Consider the following 24,050-nt stretch of genomic DNA (forward strand, 5'->3'; position numbering starts at 1 on the left):
TACAATAGGGGGTACTTTATTCACTATATAATACAAAAAAGCCATGAATATCCTGTAAATTATATTCTTGTACATGGGGCTTAGTGATGTCATCAGTTATACACCCCCAAACCTAACAGACCCTGCCCACTATTAGAGAGTGGGGGTGTCTAAGCAAAACAGGGAGTGGCTGGATGGCAGGAATGCACAATGCTGTATAGCATCCCACTTAGCAATGGCAAATAAATACCCCAGAATTCTTTACAACTTTCAAGTCACCAAAGTCAGACTGCAACAGTAGGGGACAATGGCCTGTAACCTGCCTGTGTTTCCTTGTTTTTCAGATTCATGATCTCTTCCCCTCCCGTGATTTTGGGAATTATGATTATCGGATTCAGGAATATGATGATCACTGTCCGTTCTTTCCTTATTGGCGACCTTGGAACCGATTTTTCAAACGTTCTATTCAACCGTGGCATTTTCCAGAGGAACGTGATGTCTACAGTCTCTTCAAGGTACCAGGCTTAGCACATAGATATATTTATATATATGACAGAGAATTACTATTGGCCGCTAACTGTGCACCTTTTAACCATAGAAAATGCGGATAAAAATAATCACCAACGCTGACATTAAGAAACCTGTGGAGTGTCAACATTATGATTTTAGGGGGCCAGGGCTTCCGGGGATGCCAGGGATACCAGGAGACCGCAGAGTTGGTAAGGCCATTTCACTCTCTACATCATACCTTTAACTCAAAGGTGAACAACCCCTTTAAGATCACTATTAGAGAAAATACCAGCGGCCATCTTAGTTGAGAGCAACTGTACATAAATTATACTAGCGCCCTCAAGTGGGGGGGAGGGCAGACAAGACTCATCAACAGCACAGATGCTGCTTCATTACATGCATTGCCAAAATCAGGGCACTGTACAACCCAATATTTCTTTATATAAACTTTTGTTTTCTCTACCTGAGCTAAGCTTTCCTATCACTGTCACTCTCATTGAAACAACAAATACGTGGCCCCCAGGCACCCCAGACAGAAGTGCTGTAAAAGTCAGTGAGCCTTTAAAGTGCAGGGCAATTGAGCCTGCCATAAAGCACAACAGGACTGCTGTGTTCTCTCCACAATGTGGATACAGTCCTGGGGCAGCGCATTTAGTAACTGTAAACATCTGAGGAGTAGAATAATGAATATCGTTTAAAGGGGACATATTCTGTAAAAAACAATATTGTGTGAATGAATTGTACTTATATAAACATAGAATAATAGTAGTGTTTTGGGCTGATTTATTGAAAATTTCTCCAAAAACCCCACTGGCCCCGCCCATCTGTTCCACTTCCTGCTGCCTCCTTTCCCACGTTGTGCAGGGGGGCCAGCGGCACTCAGTGCTTCTGGCAGGGACCATTAGGACACGCCCACCCCTCATTTGAAACACAGACAGGGACCTGAGAGGATGTATAGGGAGCTCCAATAAAGGGGCCATTTTTACAGATAGGGTTAATGTTTAGCCCAAAGTGAAACCAGCACCGTATATTATTCATAATTTCCTACAGGATTAGAGGGTTTATGCATTTATCCTATATGTCTCCTTTCACAACCATAAAGCATTTGTTTATTCCCTTCCCTGTGCAGTAATGGCTTCTCCTAGTATTGAGAGGGACGTCATGGTAGGGGCAGCTATGCCAGACACGATCCAACAACCAGAGCCTGAGGCAGCTGAAATTATCCGAACGTACTTCCCAGAGACGTGGATATGGGAGCTGGCGCCTGTGGGGTGAGTGCCATGGGATAAAGGGAATAAATGAAGGAATGATGGGGTACGGGAGGGAAATGAGATAAAGTAGACTTATATGGTGGAAAATATGAAGCTTTATATAATGTTGATTTCCTCATTGTTTATTTTAACTTTTTCTTCCGAACCCCGTGACTCTCTTTTTCCTCTTCTCCCACCACCTGCTTTCATCCATACCCTCATTTCCTTGCGATTTTTCCTCCGTTTGTTACACCACCCTCCTCAAGTCACCACCTGTTGTTCTGATTTGCCGCCCATAGTATCACTGCACCATTTCGCTTAATGGCGCCCCATTATCTCTCTATTACTGGATCAGCACCTGTGCATTACAGAATGTGCCAATATGGTAGTAGGGATGTCCAAGACCTTCAATGGCAGTGGCCAATGGGTGAGCATTTGAGTGAACAAAAAAGACATTTGCACCCCTAGTGGTGTTTCCCCATGGAAGTTGCTGCCCTAGGCTCTGGCCCACAGGTAACTCTATGGCAATACATTTCTGCCTCTGATAATCTAGCTCTTTATTTCCTCCTTCCCTTTCGGTCTCCTCCATCCTTTCCTTTTCCTCTTCATCCTTTTCAAAAGATATTCAACCAACCCTAAACATTACAGATACACAAAAACATCTTCCTATCAGTCTACGCCCCAGAACTAAATCTAAAAGATCTTCAGGTTGGAGTTACGGTTTATGGGTAGGAGTTTGATTGTTGGCATGTCCTGGTCATTATATATGGATTTAATATGAATTTGTGCAAAGAAAGTAATATATTTATATATTTACTTGATATTTATATGGTGCAACTTTCTATGGTTTCTCCATATATTTTTAAATTTTTATAAACCTTATGGGATTTGAGCATCAGACTCATGATCTCTAGGATTTCGTTTATTTCTCTGTAACATCTTCCTCTCCCTCAGTGAGTCGGGTAGAGCCGAGGTCCATGGCTCAGCCCCAGACACCATCACCGAGTGGAATGCAGGAGCTTTCTGTATGGGACCCAGTGGGTTTGGCATCTCCCCACCAACCTCCCTTCGAGTCTTCCAGCCCTTCTTTGTGGAGCTCGCTCTGCCATACTCTGTGGTGCGAGGGGAGTCATTCACTCTCAAGGCCACTGTGTTTAACTACCTCAAGCAGTGTATAAAGGTGACTGCCAAACATCTAATTTTTATAAGGATTATGTTTGTGAAGTTCTCATTCATCCAAGTCATGTTAATTGAGAAAAGCCAGTTGGATGACTGGTCTTCAAGAAAAACACAGCAAGTTCAGTTCTTATCTGCCTTTTCTTTCCAAGTTTTTTTGCGATCACCATGTTTGGCCACATAACTTCTGGTCCCAGGCTCCCCGGCAATGACCATCACACATGAGTGTGTACGGAGGCAGCCAGGCCGAGATTGACATTCACTACACATGCTTATGAAGGCCTTAAGCCTTTAAATAACAATGATACATATGTTTTTGGTGCCTACACACTTTCCATGGACATTACTCCTATAGTCAAGGAACAAATGCACACTTTCAACTGCCCATTTATTTTAAACAGACATGTAACTTTTATTTGATAAATTTGTCTTCTTTTTTTGAGTTACTACAGACTGACAGTACCATGGGAATATTTTCTAATGATTTCTAATAATTCTTTTAGCCTCTAATAGACTTATGTATAATACCCTTTAATGTAATTAATTTACAATAAATCACAGCATAAAATCGGACCTGGTGGAAATCCTTCAGGAATCCCCATTTAAAATGTTGTAAATCTGCCTCACAATCATGTGTGCGATCTCTTAACAAACATCTTAAATACTTTCCCCACTTCAGATGTCAGACTTGCAGGGCTATAATTTCAGATAGAGAACATTGGATGTGCTTATTTATTCAACCAGGTCACTTGTTTACAATAATGTTGTAGTTGATGCTTTTGGATCACATGCTGATATCATTCAGCGGAAATTAAACTGATCTCTTTCTTGCAGGTTCAGACCATCCTGCTGCCTTCACAAGAGTTAGAGCTGGAACCATGTGCCGACTGTCAGTATAGCAGCTGTCTCTGCGCAGAGGAAAGCAAGACCTTCTACTGGAACCTTAAAGCCTCCAACCTGGGTGAGATATGGCTCAGGGGCGCCGCATGTGCCATCCCACCGGCGACTTACATTTTCGCCGGTGGGATGGCAGGTGAAGGCAACGCGGGGAGATTAGTCACCCGCGAATAGGGAGTTTTGCCACGGGTGACTAATCTCCCCATGTGCCAGAGCCCTAAAGCCTCCAACCTGGGTGAGATATGGCTCAGGAGCTCTCACACACACATATATAGAACCTTAAAGCCTCCAACCTGGGTGAGATACGGCTCAGGGGCTCTCACACACATATATATATAGAACCTTAAAGCCTCCAACCTGGGTGAGATATGGCTCAAGAGCTCTCACACACACATATATAGAACCTTAAAGCCTCCAACCTGGGTGAGATATGGCTCAGGGGCTCTCACACACATATATATAGAACCTTAAAGCCTCCAACCTGGGTGAGATATGGCTCAGGAGCTCTCACACACACATATATAGAACCTTAAAGCCTCCAACCTGGGTTGAGATATGGCTCAGGAGCTCACACACACATATATAGAACCTTAAAGCCTCCAACCTGGGTGAGATATGGCTCAGGGGCTCTCACACACATATATATAGAACCTTAAAGCCTCCAACCTGGGTGAGATATGGCTCAGGAGCTCTCACACACACATATATAGAACCTTAAAGCCTCCAACCTGGGTGAGATATGGCTCAGGAGCTCACACACACATATATACTGTACATATAAGAAACATAAATGAATTCAAGTCTTAATACTGATGAACAGTAAAAAAATTAGGATGTGGTTGTCTAATTTCTATGAAAATGCCAGCAGAATAACCCATATGCTGGAAGATTAAGTGATGTTGAAAGGTGAATGAGGCCTTAAATCAAACAAAAAGTCTCAGTAGAAGAAAGTGAGATGATAAGGAAAGTCACAAACAGCGCCAGTTCACAAAAACAAAGGTCACTAAAGTTAATTTATTATACTCTGGTACAACATGTGTTCACCTGAGAAAGGGAAAATGTTGTGCCAACTGTTTAAGTTATAATAAAACAAAAACCATGTATTAAACATTGCAAAGTATAAGTCTACTGAGCTATTGCCTCTTTGGTCTTGGTTATGGAACCTGAACCAGGTAGCTGTAAAATTAACATGGCCTCAAATTGTAAGCAGTAATGACAGTGCTAATCCCAAAAGGTCAGTCTAACTTATGGCCCGTCTGGTGTTGTTAAATTGATGTAACACAAAGGTGGCCATACATGTTATGATCTGCTCGTTTGGCGAGGTTGCCAATATTGGTTGGGAAGGCCTGTTGGAGGGCCCCATATATTGGCAGATAAGGTGCTGAATTGGTCTGAAGGAGTTGAATTGGCAGCTTTAATCTGTTGCCATATTGTCCATCTCTTTCTTGTTCTGCTTGACTTGCAGTTCCCAACAAAATTAGCTCTGCATGGTCCCTCAATGTGCATGGGCTGCTTTTGCAGGGCTAAGTCTTCTCAGTATGTATCTGTATATGGTTTTGATGACAATAAAACCAAATCTGAGACACTGGGAGGGGTAAATGTGGAACTGGTTCTCTTCTTGCAGAATGCCCCTGTTACACTGCTTATCTCTCTGCCTTCCCTTCCCTTATTCTCTAAACCATCTCATTATATTTCCTCTCAATGTCACCAGGGGAGGTGAATGTGACGGTAAAGACGGAGGCTCTGGATACTCAGGACTTGTGCAATAATGAATTCCCTATTGTCCCCAAGCAGGGGAGGTCGGACACTGTGGTTAAGCCACTACTGGTTCAGGTACGGCTCCTGGGGGGCTCTGGGTTCTGGAATGATCCTAAGATGTACAACCAAAATGTCGTTTTTTGTAGCACCTGCTACACCTGAAAATTGATAAATAAACTGTTTATGGTGTATTTTATAAATGATGTAAACCCAACATATTTAAGTTTTTAGATAATTTTTATATCTATATTTTAACTGATTAATATATATGTATCGGCAGCCGGGGGGAGTCCTGATAGAGAAATCTCACAGCTCTCTGCTCTGCTGCCAAGCTGGAGAAGGTAAGTTGTTCATTGGATGAATATGCATCTCCCATATGCCAACCCCCACTGCTTCAGACCTGTCACCAAGGAGAGGGTGGGAGACAATGAGCCTTGTGGGCCTAGGAACACCCACTGTTTAAATCTGGGCCTGGTTGATAATTGCTATATGTGCATGGGAGGCCTGGTCTCCATTTTCCTGAATATACAATATTTCTGTGATGTTTTGTTCCAGATCATCCTAAAACAGAGGAGATATCTCTTAAGGTTCCTGAAAATATTCTGAAGGATTCAGAAAGAGCATATGCGACAGTCCTAGGTAAGAGTCCCCTCTACATTTCTCTAACAGTTTCAAAGTCCTCAAATTGTGGGGCTCCAGGTGGGGGTACAGAGCAGAGGCTAAAATGCAATCCTTGATACACCTAGAAGCCCATCTTGATTAACGAGCGGGAACTTTCAGGTAAATAGTTATATGCTGATCTAGATATTCTTGAAACTTTGGTTGTAACAGTTTTTATATATCTGAAACATTTTTATGAGCTAATTTGGACCTAATGCAATGTTGGACCTCACAGTGGGGGCTTGAACCAAAAGTGCCCCCAAATCAGTGGTGTTAAAGCTTTAGTGGTCTCAAAGAGGCACTTTATGTTTTCAAGAGGTTGCGAAAAAAACAAAGGATAAACTGGGCATACACTGCCAATTTGAACACTCCAATGTCAGATGAGAACCAATTGGCTATTGTATGGGGCCAAATCAATTGGCTGGCTATCTGGCCATTAACCTGTCCCTTATCTTAAATGTCCCATTGGGTGAGGACTTCTTTTTGGAATTTTATTTAAAAAAGACTAGAACTTCAGTAACCCGTGGGAGAAAAAAACAGGTAAGTGTTGATCTTGTCAAGCACCTGTTGGATTCTCATCTGTTTCCTACAGGAGACCTGATGGGAACAGCCATGCAGAACCTGGGCCGGCTTCTGGCCATGCCATATGGATGTGGGGAGCAGAACATGGCCCTCTTTGCCCCCAATATCTTCATTCTTCAGTATCTGACAAAGACTCGCCAACTGACCCCGGAGGTCCAGAGCAAAGCCAAAGGATTCCTTGAAAGCGGTGAGGGATTTTGTTTTTCCCAGTTTATTTCAATTCCCACAATTCCCTGTTCTCTAGCCCTGTTTGTCTTTACTATCTTAATTAAGTCCTAGTTATATCTCTTAGTTTATTGTGTTTTATTAAATTATTTACTATATTTAAGGAAAGATGTTTAGTGATGGGTGGATTTTTTCGCCAGGCAAGGATTTGCAGCGAAATTTCACATTTTACCACTGGTGAATTGTTTTTCAAAACTTCAGTGAAATTTTGGCACAAAAATCTGTGGTCGCATCAAAAAAAAGACGCATTAGCCCAAAAAAGTAGCGTGCAACAAAAAAAAGTTTTGCGACGCCCGCGTTTAGGGAATTTTTCATACTTTCGCGAATTTGTCAGTGAAGTGAAACGGGACAGATCTGCTCATCACTAAAGATTTTACCTGTAAGAGTCAAAGTTCACTCTATTGAGCAGGGTCTCTAGTTTTTCTTCAAAAAAAGGGAACATTTCTTACTAGTATCTTACTAGTATCATTAGAGCTAATGTATAATTATTTATATTGGGCTATAAAACCTGTTCCTGCTCAGGGTACCAGAGGCAGCTGACATACAAACGCAATGACGGCTCATACAGCGCATTTGGACAGAGGGACAAAGAAGGCAACACATGGTGAGTACTTGAACCAACTTGAAGGACACAATCCTCATACAGTCTGTACATATCGTGGTAAGAAGATATTGCCTTGTTCATTGCCCTTTCATTTTATACTGGTGGGGGAGTTTAAGCAAAAATATTACATCTGCAGATATAACGCCAGCCATTAACTTTTACAGGTTGGAATCTACTCTAGGTAGCTTCTTCATGCCCATATTTTTACCATAAAAGATATTTATGAATTCATATTAAGGTTCATGAACATGTATCATGAATGGTATCAATAGTTCTATGGTCCATCTTCTGAATCCTAACTGCTTCCCCTTTGTGTTTTCTATGATTTTATTCTCCCCGCACAGGCTGACTGCATTTGTAGTGAACTCCTTCAGCAAGGCTCGTCCCTACATCTTCATAGATGAAAGCCACCTCAACCATTCATTCTCTTGGCTGAGGGACAATCGTAATGAGAGCGGCTGCTTCCGGAGTGTGGGGAGACTCTTCAATAACGCTTTGAAGGTACTTCAGCCATGATACTCCTGCCAGTAACAAGTGTTATAGTGTTGGCTTCTGTGCTGGTATCACTGGTACCAACACCATGTGTGTGTGTTACAGGGAGGAATAGATGATGAAACCTCTCTCTCTACTTATGTAACAATGGCTTTGCTGGAAGCTGGGGTATCTGTACAGGTAAGTGGTCCAGATGCAGGAAGTTATTCCCAAGTTATTACCTAGTTCCTACATGGTGCTCCATGGCTATGGTGTCTCTCTGCTCTATATATTGGCATAATTATATAATTTATCTCTGCACAGGCAATGAACAAACATCCTGTTAACCCTGTCTCTTCCTATAGGACCCAGTGGTGGCAGATGCTTTATCCTGCCTGAGGAAGGCTGCCAAAGATGTGAGCAGTGTGTACACCCAGGCTCTGCTGGCCTACACTTTCACTCTGAGTAAAGATATTGAACTCAGGGAGATGCTACTGGCTAAACTGGAGGAGAAGGCTGTGAGGAATGGTATGTAGCATCTCTTACCTCTATATATTTCAGAACAACTGTGGTATTTTTAGAGTGCACCAATGGGCCATCAAATTTTGATGTACTCAGCAAACGTTATACATCACGCTGTATTAAGTTCTGTGCTGGTGGGGTAAAACAGGCCACTTACACCAGGCTCTGCATTCTTCTGTGTCAGCACCAGCCATGCGCTTCTAATGTATTTAATACCCCCTGCCTTGTAAGTGTCAAGAGAAGCCCAAAAACAAGTTGTCTTCACAGTAAGGACTACAGCGGAGCTTTGTAAAAATGTCATTTATGTGGCATAAATGTAAAGAAGATCGACAATGGACGAGTATCTAAGTGATATTCCTGGGGTGGCCTAATTAACTGCAGACAAAAGAGATTCAGCCAAATCTGTTAATCCAAAAATAATAATGAAGAAGGGGGCAAAATTGTGTACACAAAACCCTATGAAATGGGCCACTCCCACCCCTTCCCTCTGCCTTTCCAATGAAGCCCAGTCCATCCAAGTGCTAGCGAGGGATGGAATCATCTCCTAAAAACAGCACACAGACTCATAATCTTCTGATCTTTAGTTCCTAAAGGTCTATCCTCGGGACCATCTAGAGTGGCTATTTGCAGCCCCTACAGGAATTCTACCAGTTCTTCTTATGAGATTCAGAATTCACAGTTGGAAGGAAACATACTGTGATGGGACCAATATAAAGCTTTTCTAGTGGGGCACTTTAGGATCATTACATGCTAATATGAGTTGCATCTCATGTGCACCTCATGAGAAGGAAATGGGCTGACTTTAGAAAAAATCGATTAAGCACTAGAACTTAGCAGCTTGCAACCTGTAGTAATGGGAGACCAAGCTCATATATCATTGTTATTTTACAGTCCTACAAATAATAAACTGATTCAGAACTGTACTAGAAGGCAGTGTATGAACATTTCTTGACCCCCTACCTGCACCCACTCTGAAACAAGGAAAATGAGGCAGGAGAAGAGGGTGAGGAGCAGAATTGAAAGGAGACGCAAATGACTGGACAGACTAGAGCCAACTTGCAGATAATTCAGGCTGCGTTATGCTGTGGGGGGTTGTTAGATGGTTATGGGCAGGTCAAGTTTTTGAAAACTACTGTGTCCTGCTGAGAAGAAAGAACAGAATGTGCAAGGACAGCAATAGTTATAATGGCTGCAGTATTATATATTCTGCACTTGGAGGCTTAGGTGGCACTTGATATCATGTAAAAATTCTAGTGAGGACCACAGCACAATCCAAGATTTTAGGTTGGCCTTTGTTTGCATGTAGGCTATATATATATATATATATGTATTGTGACAAAAAGGCTTGTCTCAGTGAGACTTGTCTGTTGGATGGCAGGTATATAGCACCCAGGCTGAGGTACTGGCTCCTTTAAATCTCCAGGGCAGGAGAGGCTAGTGCCCTGCAGTATGGTTAGGGAATGCTGGAGCCAATTAGGCAACAGCTGAAGCATTTAAGGTGAGCCTGGGTGTGCAGCAAGGGTCAGTTTGCTGAGAGACTTGGAGGTTGAGCCTGGTCTAATTGAAGGTCACTCTCAGAGCAGGGCACAGTGCAGGAGCGCTGCCTGTGTTGGGAACCCCTAGAGGAGCTGGGGGTGCCACCTGCCACTGCAAGGGAGCAGTGGGAGTCGCGACCAGATAGTTCAGTTTCTGAGAGAGACTGAGAGGGGCAGGCTGGACTGACGACAAAGTCCCCTGATTCTGGGACTCCAGAAAAGGACTGCCGGGCATTGGCAGTGAGGATTTGGGTATCCCGTGTGTTGAAACGACAGTCTGGTGAGACTTATGTTTTCTTGAACTGTTTACTTGCAAAATACCAAGTTGTGATATGTACTGCTTTACTGTGGAAAATAAAGCACAGGCAGGAGCCTGATCGTTTTGGTTGCAAACCAGAGTTGTTTGTCTCGTCTGTGAAGCCCAGATTACCATCCGCTACCGGCTGCTACCAGCTAAATCCCCACAATTGGTGCTCGGATGCGGGCAGACAGATCCTTAAAGAGACATACACATTTGTACTAAAGCGGCAAGATGTGCCATAGAGGGGCAGAACTGCACCATGATGACTGGTGGTCGCAGTTTCTAGCAGACTGGATGAGAGTCTGTGAGCCCAGAGGGAAAGAGGCAACAAGTGTTGCATTGCAAGGAGCAGGAAAAGCTCCCTGTGTGTTTTCTAACCAAGAGACTGAGTTTTGTGTTCTACAGCGAGACTTGTTCCAGGATTCCTTAAAGGGACAGCGGCGTGTGGACTTGCAACAGATGGCAAAGGAAGTGAGGAAGACTTCGCGAGTGGTAAAGGAGACCGCTTCATCTGGATGCAAGCTTGGAAAGACGTTCCAACAAGGTTTTGGAAAAGGCCAAGGAGATGGGGCCCCAAGGTTGGAGCCTGTGCAGTTGGCACAAGTGCAGCATGCCAAGGAGAGAGGCTGTGCTGGATTCTGGTCTGGAAAGGTTTGCCAGAGTTCATCCCCAGCAGTTCCAGAAAGTATACCCTACAGGAATGGTAAGACTGTTCTTAAAGGGGTGGTGGAAAGGGAACGGTATGCTGGTGGGGTGAAGGACTGGGACTGTGTGCTTAAAGGCAAGGTCCTGGGAGCTGATGTAAAGGAGGAAAGCAAAGAGTTAAGTGCCTGGTCAGAGTGCACTGGGTTTCTTAAAGGGAAGGTTGAAAAATCAATTGAAGTAAAAGTGGATGGGATCCAATTATGCGTCACACTGGATGCTAAGTTACCCACGTCTAAGGTTTTGCATGAAACCCTGATGTTTGTTTTATCCCCGCAAGATATCCCAGAGATACAAGAGCTGCCTAATAAACCAACTGTATGTGTGACTTTTGAAACAACAAGAGGGACAGTTGACCACTCACTTATGGTGGTTGATGACATTGATGTGGAAATCATTCTGGGAACAGACTTTCCTCTATTCTGGGAGTTATGGGGGAATGACAAATCTTTGGTTGAGGGGAAAACAAACCAGTTGGCTAATGTTTGTTCTATGCAAAATGTTAACTGTAATTCTGCTGAGAAATGTCCAGATGTGGGTAATGAGAATGTGACTGGGGGGTGTGGGGTAACACCCATGGTACAAAGTTTAGGGGTGACCCCTTGTGTAAAGGTTTCCCTAGAGAGTGTGAATGAGGGAATTCACAGTGGGAAACACTTGAATGCAGAGAAGGCGTATCTGCAAGAAGATTTCTCAAGTAAGAAATGTACCAATGTTGTGCCTGAGGTAAAGGGAGTAGGGGTGCCCCCAATGTATATGTGTCCCTAGCAGGTGTGACTGATGCAGTGAGTGTAAACTGCTCTGAGTCTGATAAAACAGAACAGAATGTTACCTGTGTGACTGGTAATGATTGTGCCGCTATGTTGCGAAAAGATGTTGCAACTGATGCAAATGAGAGTCTGCATGTAGAACTGCTGAGCAAAGTGTGCTCAAGTTCTTCAGTGAACAAAGGGTTAAAGCCATGTGTTGAGAGTAACTCTTTGTTGCCCGGCTGCAGCTCATCTCCTGAAGGTCTTAAAGGGGATGAATGTACTAATGCACAATCTCTGTCAACTGCTATAGCTAGATTGGCTGAGCTAATTGAAAGGGAAAGGGGTACCCCCTGTTATGTTACTGGGCATGTTACGGCTAACTGTCCGCTATATGCGGCAATGCAAAGGTCACTAGCAGCATATAAGGAGTGCTGGGGAGGTAAGGCACTTGAAAGTGAGTTCAGTGAGAAGTCAGATGTACTTCCTGCACTTATTAAAGGTCAATCTGTGTGTGTGAACAGAGCTGATGGCAAAATTGAAGTAAAAATTGGTAACATGTCAGTGAATGGTGGTAAGTCAGACGGTGTGTCTGAGGAAGTAAATGAGAAAAAGGTAAAACTACCTCCTGATTCTGTGTGTGAGGATGTGTCGGCCACAGAACTCGTCTCCAGTGAGCTGAATTGTGTGAGAGTGGAAACACAATGTGCTGGAGGGAAAAATGTCATGACAGAAAAGGGTGCTTTGCTACCTGAAGGTTTAATGCAAAGTGAGAATGTCTCCCTGTTGTGTGGTTGTGAGTCCACCTGGGAGTGCCTTAAAAGTGAGGTGAAAGACAAGCCCTGCACCATGTATGACGTGTCTGAGAGTGTGTGCAATGTGGAACCAGTAAGTTGCACCTATTGCTATGCCCCAGGTCATACTGCTGACTCTTGTCCTTTTGAGCGGTCTGCCACTGTAGCTGCCCAGCTGGTGGAGACAATGGAACAGTACTTTAAAACTAAAGAGTCATTGTGTGCGCAAGATGATGCAGGTGGAGGCTCCCATTCCATTGATAGCAAACTTTTTGAGGTACCTGATAAGACAGGTGAATGGGTTGAGCTGACTGAGTGTCAGGTTTTGAGTGAAAATGGAACTGAGTGTTCTGAGGTAATTGGCAGCCACATTGCCAATGAGAGTAAGTCAGATGGAGTGACTGTGGAGGAAAGTGGAGTTACTTTGAAGCTTCCTCCTAATCAGTGCTGTGAGGTTCTGGACACCTCAGATTCTGTTTGCTAGAAAACCTAGTGTTGCAGGCCGAGGAAGAGCCCACTGTAGATTTTGAAGCGGTGAGTGATAAAATGCTGTGCGTGCATGATTTTGACAAAAATGGCGAGGCCTGTGTGTCTGACAGAGTTGGCAAAAGTCTGGCCACTGTTTCCTCCCCATTGGATGAGAAACGGGAGAAGAAAGTGTGTGTGGCTACACGCATAGATACACATGTGTTAGATCCCGGTGATATAGGCAATAAGGCTGCCTTAAAGGGTTCTTTCAAAGGTGACCTACCCCTTTCCATTGATGGTAATCAAGTGGAAAATAAGCCTGAAACTACAGAGGCAAGTTTACTGGCAGAATGCGTGTCTGTGCATGATAAAGATGACTCAACTAACTCAGATGTGATAACCCTGTTGAGTGAAGTGACGCAGGAGTATGAAAGAGGGTCACTAGTGCCTGAGAGAAAGGACTTGCAGAAAAGCATGTGTGTGTACTCTCAGACTGAGATGAGGGTGTTGGATTTTTTCCATGCTGGGGAAAAGTCATGCTTAAAAGGGGGTGTGAATGGCACCTGCTGGTGTAGTGAAAAGCTTCTCCCTATCCCTTTAACGAAACACAAAGTGGAGAGACTTGAAATAGAAATCCCTTTAAGAGAGAGAGAGTTTCTGCTGGGATTGCAAGGTGTTTCGCCCCTGGGTCAAAACAAAGGGGGGGGATATGTGAGAGAGGCAATGGAAAATATCGTTATTTGGTGTGTTTCCACCAGGGAATCAGTGTCCGAACCCACGGGCTCGAACAGAGGGGGAAGGTATGTGACAAAAAGGCTTGTCTCAGTGAGACTTGTCTGTTGGATGGCAGGTATATAGCACCCAGGCTGAGGTACTGGCTCCTTTAAATCTCCAGGGCAGGAGAGGCTAGTGCCCTGCAGTATGGTTAGGGAATGCTGGAGCCAATTAGGCAACAGCTGAAGCATTTAAGGTGAGCCTGGGTGTGCAGCAAGGGTCAGTTTGCTGAGAGACTTGGAGGTTGAGCCTGGTCTAATTGAAGGTCACTCTCAGAGCAGGGCACAGTGCAGGAGCGCTGCCTGTGTTGGGAACCCCTAGAGGAGCTGGGGGTGCCACCTGCCACTGCAAGGGAGCAGTGGGAGTCGCGACCAGATAGTTCAGTTTCTGAGAGAGACTGAGAGGGGCAGGCTGGACTGACGACAAAGTCCCCTGATTCTGGGACTCCAGAAAAGGACTGCCGGGCATTGGCAGTGAGGATTTGGGTATCCCGTGTGTTGAAACGACAGTCTGGTGAGACTTATGTTTTCTTGAACTGTTTACTTGCAAAATACCAAGTTGTGATATGTACTGCTTTACTGTGGAAAATAAAGCACAGGCAGGAGCCTGATCGTTTTGGTTGCAAACCAGAGTTGTTTGTCTCGTCTGTGAAGCCCAGATTACCATCCGCTACCGGCTGCTACCAGCTAAATCCCCACAGTATATATATATATATACCCCTTTAATGTTGCGCCATTTCTCTACCTTTAAATTCTGACAATGATGGTTCCCTTTTCTATCCACAGAAGGACAGTTACACTGGGAGAGGAAACCTGCCACAGTGCCCTCTGACCTCCCATACTGGTACCGCGCTCCCTCAGCCGAGGTGGAGTTAACCTCCTATGTGCTGCTGGCCCATCTCTCTGGCCCCAACAAGGACCTGGGCAAAGCTTCTGAGATAGTCAACTGGTTGAGCAAGCAGCAAAATCCTTATGGGGGGTTCTCTTCTACTCAGGTAATTGTGGAAAGCACCAATTGAGTGTAATGATACCTGCAGTTATAGAAGCACAGGAGAGACCTCTTCCACACACCCTAGCACTCCAAAACACTTTTGCCCGGTGCTCACTGCTGGGGGGATCGGCACCCACCCAAAAACTAATTGTAGAAACAAAAAGCAAATGGCACTCAGAGCTGCAAATAAGGGAATAAACCCTTTAAAAAGTTTATTGCGGTGATGCAACGTTTCGGGGCAAAGTGACCCCTTTTTCAACCTGCAGTTATAGGCAATTGGATTACTTCTATTATTTCTGTTACATTTCATCACACTTATTTACATCTCACATTAATTTAAACACTACATTCGATTATAGTCCAGTGCAAAAATGCATTATTCATCATTCGTAAAAATGTTTCTTAATGTTCCCAATACCCATATTCAGATTCTACCACTGATTTATCTCAGTTGTCTTCATTCCTAAATAAATCCTTCAACTTTGTGTCTTTGTGTGTGTGACTTTCATCATCAGCTCTTTCAAATCAGGCAACTTGTGTTTTGTTTTTTTATTATCTACACCTCTATCTATCAGGACACGGTTGTAGCTCTACAGGCTCTTGCTAAGTATGGTGAGGCCACATTCACTGACAAGGGAGATGTCACAGCCACAGTTACTTCCAAGACTGGGTTCCATCAACAGTTCCATGTGGATCAGACTAACCGGCTCCTGCTACAGAAAGCCTCACTGCCAGATATCCCTGGGGAGTACTCTCTGTCAGCCACTGGGAGCGGCTGTGTGTATGTACAGGTGAGGGGACACTCACTCTTTTAAGGTGGCCATACACTGTAAGATCTGCTTGTTTGGCTAGGTCGCCAAGTGAGAAGATCTCTCCTGATATGCCCACCAATGGGTGGGTGATGTCAGGCTAATTTGAATGTTTGGCAGGCATAGGTACTGTCAGATTGAGCCGATGCAGTCCTCGATCTGATGGAAAAATCAAACCTGCCCAATAGAAATCTGGCCAATTTCTGGCCAGATGCCAGACGAAAAAGGCCCATCAGTGGTGCTCAAACATGGGCAGATAAGTCTTAAGGACCGATAGCAGCTGAAATCGGCCCATGCATGCCCACCTTTACTATTCCTCAATCTGATAGATTCCCAGTCTGATTTAGTCTCTTGTTCTTGTCCCACAGACTGTCCTGAGATACAACATTCCCCCACCTAGAAGTGACGCCACCTTCTCAGTACGAGTGGAGACAGAACCAGACAAATGTCCTCAAGATCAACTAAAAGTGCTGAAGATAAGCATGACTGCCCAGTGAGTATTTTTTTTTTATTGATATTTGTAAACTCCCTTAAAAAGGAACAAAAAAACATGGTTTCCTTGGAAACAATCTTAGAATGAAACATCCCTCAGATATGAGAATACCCTTCTTTTTATTAGACAAGAAAGGACTTACATTACCTAGTACCACAGTTGGCCATTACTATATTTCTAATGCTACATACGCCATGTGATGCACTAATATATGGTGTAAATCAGTGCTCTGTGTCCAGCTGTTCCTATTTATTGCCTACCCATACCCATGTCCTGCCTACTGTTTAGATAGAGAAGAGGTTGTTGGACCTTCACCTGAATACGGCCAATTATTACCATTTAATGTCTTTACTGTAACTGACCTTAATATGACGTTAAAGCGCATATTCTTCTATACAGTACTGACTCATGTTCAGTTGAACCCACTGTATTATCCCTTTAGCTAATAAAGTTGTTCTTTGTTTGACTCTCCCTGTATTCATGCAGATATACAGGATCTCGGGAGAAATCCAACATGGCGGTGATCGAGTGTAAGATGCTCTCTGGATTTATCCCAGTGAAGAGCTCAGTCAGAAAAGTGAGTCCCAGTTCTCTGAAGCCCATTTGGTAGTCCTATTTGGGTGGGCAGATTGTGTGTCTGTGTACGAATGTTTGTGAGGACAGGGGGGCTGAAATGTAACAATAGGGCTGAGATATATCCATGAAGGTAGTCAGCATGGATTATCAGTGAGTTCCCATTGTGTGTGTGTGGTTTTTTTAACTGTGCTCTTTCACAGCTGGAGAAGAGCAGAACCATAAAGCGGAGTGAGATTCTGACAGAAATGGTGACATTATACTTAGATGAGGTGAGTGACTTTAGAGTTTTTCTTTTCTAATCTTACATCTCTGCTCTCAAATCAATTGAAAATACCGCACTTCCAGATATAGGAGGATTAAAACACTCCTAAATGTGTTGCACAACACAGCAGAGCATCACTTGCCTACAAACCTACAGCCTCCATTATATTATTTCCATGGTTTGTGTGTTTTTTTTTGTTTTTTTTAAATCTTGCCCCATCACAAAGCTTTCAACAAGTGGATCTCTCCCAGGGCAGAGCTACATGGGGCAACACTTGGACTCTGTGTCATAGTAGGGGTGAGATTTGTAGTGTTCAGGACATATGTGTCTGCCATGCAGGTATGTTAGTGGAATATTATACAATACACAGCTTCCAGAACCATCTCATAACCATAAAAAAAGCTTTATTGTAGAACGGGAATAGTCACTGGCAATTAATACTTGGTGTCCTGTCTCTTTTTAGATCATGTGTTCATAGACCCAGCATGGCATAACTTGGATGGGGTTATCATATTGTACCTAGAGGGATCATAAACAATGATATTTACCCACAGTTACTGGTCTTCCCCACCATTCTGATGTAATTGTGGCCCGTGTATCCGCTTGCACACCCCTCACTCGTTCATTATTCCATAGGCTAAAGATTCAGCCAATAGGGGCACTAGGAACACTAGTGTAAGAGCAACAGGGTATAGTGCATAGGAAGCAAAGGTGCAAACACAAGCTAAATATCATTTAATGGGCACAAATTGATTCCCATAAATACACCCGCAACCTATGCCTACCATAAATCAGCCTTAAAGGTTATAGAAAATCCTCTCCAAACAAGGAACTTAAAGAAGATTTAAAAAATTACAGAACTCAAGCAGTTCTCTCAACATCTCCAAGGGTTTTTTGTTGTTGTTCTACTTTTCTACACTCTTCCTTTACACCTTTCAATCAGGTAGACTCAAGAATAAAATATGCTGTTATCTTTTATAAGTCAATTTGCAATGTGAGATGTTGGTGTCTCCCTCACTCTCCCCCAGCTGGGACATGAGCCGCTCCATCTCTCCTTCATGGTGGAACAAGACATTGTGGTGAAGAACCTAAAGCCGGCCACGGTGAAGGTCTATGATTATTATGACACAGGTAAGAGCAGTGATCCCCAACAAGTTGTTCACCACCCCCTTTGATTTTGCTCCCAGTGGCTCCAAAGTAGGTGCCTATTTTCAATTTTTTGGCTTGGAGACAAGTTTTTGGAAGCACAGTGACCAGATTTACTCCAAGCAGAGGCTCCTGCAGGCCACCAGTCCCCATGGGGCTTCTAAATAGCCAATCACAGCCCTTATTTGTCACCCCCAAAGAACATCTGTCATGCTTGTGTGGCTTACCAACACTTTTAACATCTGAGTGTGGTTCACAAGTTAAAAAAAGTTGGGGTTCCCTGGGTAAGAGGCTTCTCAGGGACTGAAACTAAACCCCAACCGTAACATATATGTTATGGATTTGCAAAGTTAACAAGGAAAACTAGATCATTATCACACCTTTGTATTGCCGCAGTAGGGTAAAGGTGGCCATACACTATAAGATTTGCTTGTTTGGGTGAGGTCACTAAATGAGGGGATCGGGGGCTTTGAGTTGCAGAAGTGAGGTGTTCCACCAATGAGCCGATGCACTCCTCGATCTGACGGGAAAATTAGATCTGCCCAATCGACATCTGGCAAATTTTCCTCCAGGTATCGGTTGGGTAGGCCTGCCGGACAACCCCATATACAGGCAAATAAGCTACCGAATCAGTTTGAAGGACCCAAATTGGCATCTTAAATCTGCCAATGTATGGCCACTTTAAACAATGGGCAGAGATCTGTCAAACTAACAATTGCCCCCGCTCCTATGACTGATGTGGGTTGGACTGAGATAACTTGCTGGCAAAGTCAAGATTTTGAGTAGTGATGAGCAAACTGTGCTGGAAATTTTGTTAAAAACTAAAAAATTGTTTAATAGTTAAAGGGGGTTTTCACCTTTAAATTAACTAGACCTATTGGTCTTCATTTTTTATTATTTGGGGGTTTTGAGTTATTAATCTTTTTGTTTAGCAGCTCTCCAGTTTGGACTTTCAGCAGCAAGCTCGTTGCTAGGGTCCAATTTAACCTAAAAACCAGAAAATGGTTTGAGAGACAGGAATATAAATAGAGGAGGGTCTAAATAGAAAGATAAGGAATAAAAAGTAACAATAACAACAAAACTGGAGCCTCACAGAGCAATAGGGTTTGGCTGCCGGGGTCAGTGACCCCCATTTGAAAGCTGCAAAGAGTCAGAAGAAGGCAAAAAATTCAAAAACTATAACAAATAAATAATGCAGACCAGTTGAAAACTTGCTAAGAATAGACCATTCAATAACATACTAAAAGTTAACCTAAAGGTGAAAAACTCCTTTTAAAACCCCATATAAATCTTACTATGAGCAAGTACATGTATAGGATCCATTATCCGGAACCAGTTATCCAGAAGGCCAGAAAACCCCAGGTCCCGAGCGTTCTGGATAACAGGTCCCATACCTGTACTCCCCTTTCCCATTCGTTGGCTCAGCCATTCAAGCTTGGGTTAATTGCAAATGAAACAATGATACGGCTCACTGATATATCATTGCAGAAGGGCAGTACCGGCTCACACTCTTTCATGGATTTTGTAACTGTTATACATTATTGGGTTTTGAATGATCTTTTAACCTAAGTTCGATTGTTGAATTTTGAACTATTAGACAGACACAGGGATATGGCCCAATGATAGCGGGAATTGGCCGGCAGGATAAGTACCTGTATAAGGCGAAATTTTAAAAACTAATGACAGTGACAGATCATGAATTAAATAGTATTTTTTCACATTTCTCATCCCACTGACTCCACTGTTAGACTGTAAGCTCTTTGGGGCAGGGACCCCCCCTCCATCCTATGTCTCTCAGCACAAAGCACATCATCTCTGTATATTTATATTGATTCATTACACTGTGACTCCCTCGTATATACTGTTACTGTATTGTAAAACTGTACAGCACTGTGTATACTAATAGCATTATATTAATTACCCCACATTCCTGCTGTTTCAGAAGAAGAGGCAGTTGCCGAGTACAACTCCCCCTGCGGCTCCGGTAAGAACCCCCTGCCGATGGCATTTATGTATTTGTGTATTAAGTGGCATTTATGTACCAACAGAGCAGCCATTAATCTATCTATCTGTATTAGGCTCCCTATAGATCCTCCCCAGTGCCTGTGATACAGATGATTGGTGAGGGGATTGGTTATCACCCTGTGATTGGCCCTGTATGCCCCATTTAGAGGTTGCACCTTGTTCACTACTTGTTCATTGAGTTATTTTCCTTTTAACAAAAAAATGTATTTTTATTTGGTCTCCTTATCCTCCAGAAAGGAATCCCACCATTTCTTAACTATCACCCCTCCCCCCATAGTAATAATAGTTGTGTATACTGTATTTTTGTACTTCCCTCCCCTGTCCCCTTCCAGCCCTCTCTAATAACTTTCTCTCTCTCTCAGTCCATTCATCTCTCACATTTATCAATATTTTCCCCTCATCTTATTTCCCTACATTTATTTTCCAACCTATTGTCCCTTTTCCACTTTTACTCCCACTCGTTCACCAATGTAATGTTAAAATTTAGACTTTTTGACAGGAACAGTAAGACCAAAAATAGAACGTTTTAAGTAATGAAAATATAATATGCAGGTATTTGGATCTGTTATCAGAAAACCCATCATCCAGATAGCTCTGAATTATGGGAAGACCACCTCCCATAGACTCCATTTTGGTCAAATAATTCTAATTTTAAAAAGCAATTTCCCTTTTCTCTGTAATAATAAAACAGTACCTGTACTTGATCCCAACTAAGATATAATTACCCCTTATTGGGGCAGAACAGCCCTATTGGGTTTATTTAATGGTTAAATGATTCCCTTTTCTCTGTAATAATAAAACAGTACCTGTACTTGATCCCAACTAAGATATAATTACCCCTTATTGGGGGCAGAACAGCCCTATTGGGTTTATTTAATGGTTAAATGATTCCCTTTTCTCTGTAATAATAAAACAGTACCTGTACTTGATCCCAACTAAGATATAATTACCCCTTATTGGGGCAGAACAGCCCTATTGGGTTTATTTAATGGTTAAATTATTCCCTTTTCTCTGTAATAATAAAACAGTACCTGTACTTGATCCCAACTAAGATATAATTACCCCTTATTGGGGGCAGAACAGCCCTATTGGGTTTATTTAATGGTTAAATGATTCCCTTTTCTCTGTAATAATAAAACAGTACCTGTACTTGATCCCAACTAAGATATAATTACCCCTTATTGGGGCAGAACAGCCCTATTGGGTTTATTTCATGGTTAAATGATTCCCTTTTCTCTGTAATAATAAAACAGTACCTGTACTTGATCCCAACTAAGATATAATTACCCCTTATTGGGGGCAGAACAGCCCTATTGGGTTTATTTCATGGTTAAATGATTCCCTTTTCTCTGTAATAATAAACAGTACCTGTACTTGATCCCAACTAAGATATAATTACCCCTTATTGGGGGCAGAACAGCCCTATTGGGTTTATTTAATGGTTAAATGATTCCCTTTTCTCTGTAATAATAAAACAGTACCTGTACTTGATCCCAACTAAGATATAATTACCCCTTATTGGGGCAGAACAGCCCTATTGGGTTTATTTAATGGTTAAATGATTCCCTTTTCTCTGTAATAATAAAACAGTACCTGTACTTGATCCCAACTAAGATATAATTACCCCTTATTGGGGGCAGAACAGCCCTATTGGGTTTATTTCATGGTTAAATGATTCCCTTTTCTCTGTAATAATAAAACAGTACCTGTACTTGATCCCAACTAAGATATAATTACCCCTTATTGGGGCAGAACAGCCCTATTGGGTTTATTTAATGGTTAAATGATTCCCTTTTCTCTGTAATAATAAAACAGTACCTGTACTTGATCCCAACTAAGATATAATTACCCCTTATTGGGGGCAGAACAATCCTATTGGGTTTTATTCATTTTTAAATTATTTTTTAGTAGACATAAGGTATAGATATCCATTTTACAGAAAGATCCCTTATCCAAAAAAACTCAAGTCCTGAGCATTTTAGATAACAGGTCCCATACCTGCATGCTGTTGCCCTGCACTGATCTGTTTCTGTGCTGAAACACCACTATAGCTGATATAAACCAACTGCTATTCTGCAATGGAGGAAAATGAAATAGGGCTAAATGGAACAGGTTCAATAGCAGAAAAGCTCTGTAGAACACCATTATATTCTACAGATCTGCTATCTGCTCTGTAACCTGAGCTTTTTCTCCTGTAAATGGCTGCCCCCATGGCTATTCAGCAGCTGATTTATACACAATTATATATCTATTGTAGTGTTTCTGAAGCAAATAAATCAGCTTGTACCAGTGCAGGGCAGCAGTACATTGTATTTTATTTGATGTAAAACACTTTCATCTTTTTGATGTTACTGTTCTTTTAAAGTCATGAGTGCAAAATAACTCATCGTTCTGAGATTTCTTCATCACAATTTTGACTTTTTGAAATTATCATTTCAAAAATATGTCGGACTAGCTCTTTATTTCCCTATCAGTGTTTATGACTGGTCATCTTCTAAATGTTCTTTTCCGGCCCAGCCCGGCCCCTGGGAGTCAGCCCAGTAACCTATAGCTGGGCAGTATCTGCCTCACTCACCCAGGCTCTGTTTCTCCCCAGATGGAGACAAAGGCAACGCAAAATGAGATCTCTACAGGCACCATTAGCAGATGCATGAGTGGAACAAAAACGTTACAATATATTTGCAAATCATGAAATTAAATATTTTTGTCGCTTTCTATCTGTGTCCCATTTATTTTCTTGAGAGTGAGGATTTATACAGAACTAAAGCTCAGCACTGAATATTCAGTTCTTACAATATATCAGAGCTGGCGCACAGCAACCTGGGACGCTGCCCCTGGGGTGGGGCAAATGATCAGTCTCTCAGATGAGGCGGCACTCTTACAATTTGTTGGAGCTGTAAGATATAGACATTAGCTTTTCCCACATCTCCCTCTATAGGGGCTGAGGTCCCCACCATTGACAAAGGTTCTCAGCAGACTGGATGCTTAGGTATGAATGATCACTTCTGATCTGGTCAGATCTCTCGCTGACCAATTAGATACAGCAATTCACTCAATTTCGATAAAATTAAACCTGACGACGATCACTGAACCTGATCCTACAAAATTCCACCTCCATATACCTCTGTTGACATAGGAGATCAGGGTCTGATCTAAGGGTAGGCAGAAGAGGCATGTGCCTAGGGGGCAAAACTGGGGGGGCACTAGGCATGCAACTCTTGTCTGCCTACTCCTAGACCAGGCCCTTCAGTTCCTCTCATAAATCCTGTGGCCCCACTCCCTGCTGATCCCTCTATTCACAAGTGTGTGCATAAGCGCTTATGATAGGGGGGCGGGGAAGGTTGTATAAATGACTATTGACTGGTCCATCCCTTAGATCAGGGGCTCCTCTATGGGTTAAACTGGGTCGATCCCCTACATACTGTAAGTTTGCAGTAAGAGGTTGACTTTGTTCTTATCTCAATCAGGGGTTACTGATCTTAGCCTAGGGACTGTGCTCCAGGTGCTGAGGTATGAATGGTAGCAGGCACTGGGGCAAAACTGTGAATAGGCTTGTGGGTGACTTGGAGTGTGAGGGGGTGGTTGGCGCTGGGGTGATTTTAATATATGTGACACTGGATGACACCAGACCTAAATTACTTACAAATGAAATCCCACTTATTTAGACCAGGGACTGGGATCTACCAGCCGAGGTACTTATTGGCTGCAGGCTGTGGGAAGTGCACTGGGAATAGCTCCTAGGAGATTACGGTAAAGGAGGGGAGAGGGCTGGAGCGGTGTTAATGATGGCAG

General features: G+C 42.9%; 2 protein-coding genes across 4 annotated transcripts in view; one reads left to right on the plus strand and one right to left on the minus strand.

Annotated features, from left to right (window-relative positions):
• Nucleotides 1-22,973, plus strand: part of pzp (pregnancy-zone protein) — a 37,489-nt gene extending 14,516 nt beyond the window's left edge. Inside the window, exons 16-36 of one of the 3 annotated variants that reach the window (XM_012953700.3) lie at nucleotides 324-494; nucleotides 578-698; nucleotides 1,619-1,760; nucleotides 2,694-2,919; nucleotides 3,750-3,876; nucleotides 5,524-5,645; nucleotides 5,851-5,911; nucleotides 6,126-6,209; nucleotides 6,823-6,999; nucleotides 7,560-7,641; nucleotides 7,986-8,142; nucleotides 8,239-8,313; nucleotides 8,478-8,640; nucleotides 14,743-14,951; nucleotides 15,523-15,738; nucleotides 16,125-16,249; nucleotides 16,736-16,826; nucleotides 17,026-17,094; nucleotides 18,116-18,218; nucleotides 20,176-20,217; nucleotides 22,855-22,973. In XM_012953700.3, coding sequence (XP_012809154.2) covers nucleotides 324-494; nucleotides 578-698; nucleotides 1,619-1,760; nucleotides 2,694-2,919; nucleotides 3,750-3,876; nucleotides 5,524-5,645; nucleotides 5,851-5,911; nucleotides 6,126-6,209; nucleotides 6,823-6,999; nucleotides 7,560-7,641; nucleotides 7,986-8,142; nucleotides 8,239-8,313; nucleotides 8,478-8,640; nucleotides 14,743-14,951; nucleotides 15,523-15,738; nucleotides 16,125-16,249; nucleotides 16,736-16,826; nucleotides 17,026-17,094; nucleotides 18,116-18,218; nucleotides 20,176-20,217; nucleotides 22,855-22,880 — 2,589 coding nt within the window. In that variant the 3' untranslated portion in view covers nucleotides 22,881-22,973. 3 annotated transcript variants of the gene reach the window in all.
• LOC101734961 (alpha-2-macroglobulin-like) overlaps nucleotides 1-24,050 on the minus strand; it is a 108,032-nt gene that overhangs the window by 56,719 nt on the left and 27,263 nt on the right.

The sequence above is a fragment of the Xenopus tropicalis genome, chromosome 7 (assembly GCF_000004195.4).
Source record: "Xenopus tropicalis strain Nigerian chromosome 7, UCB_Xtro_10.0, whole genome shotgun sequence".
In the NCBI taxonomy this organism is placed as follows: domain Eukaryota; kingdom Metazoa; phylum Chordata; class Amphibia; order Anura; family Pipidae; genus Xenopus; species Xenopus tropicalis.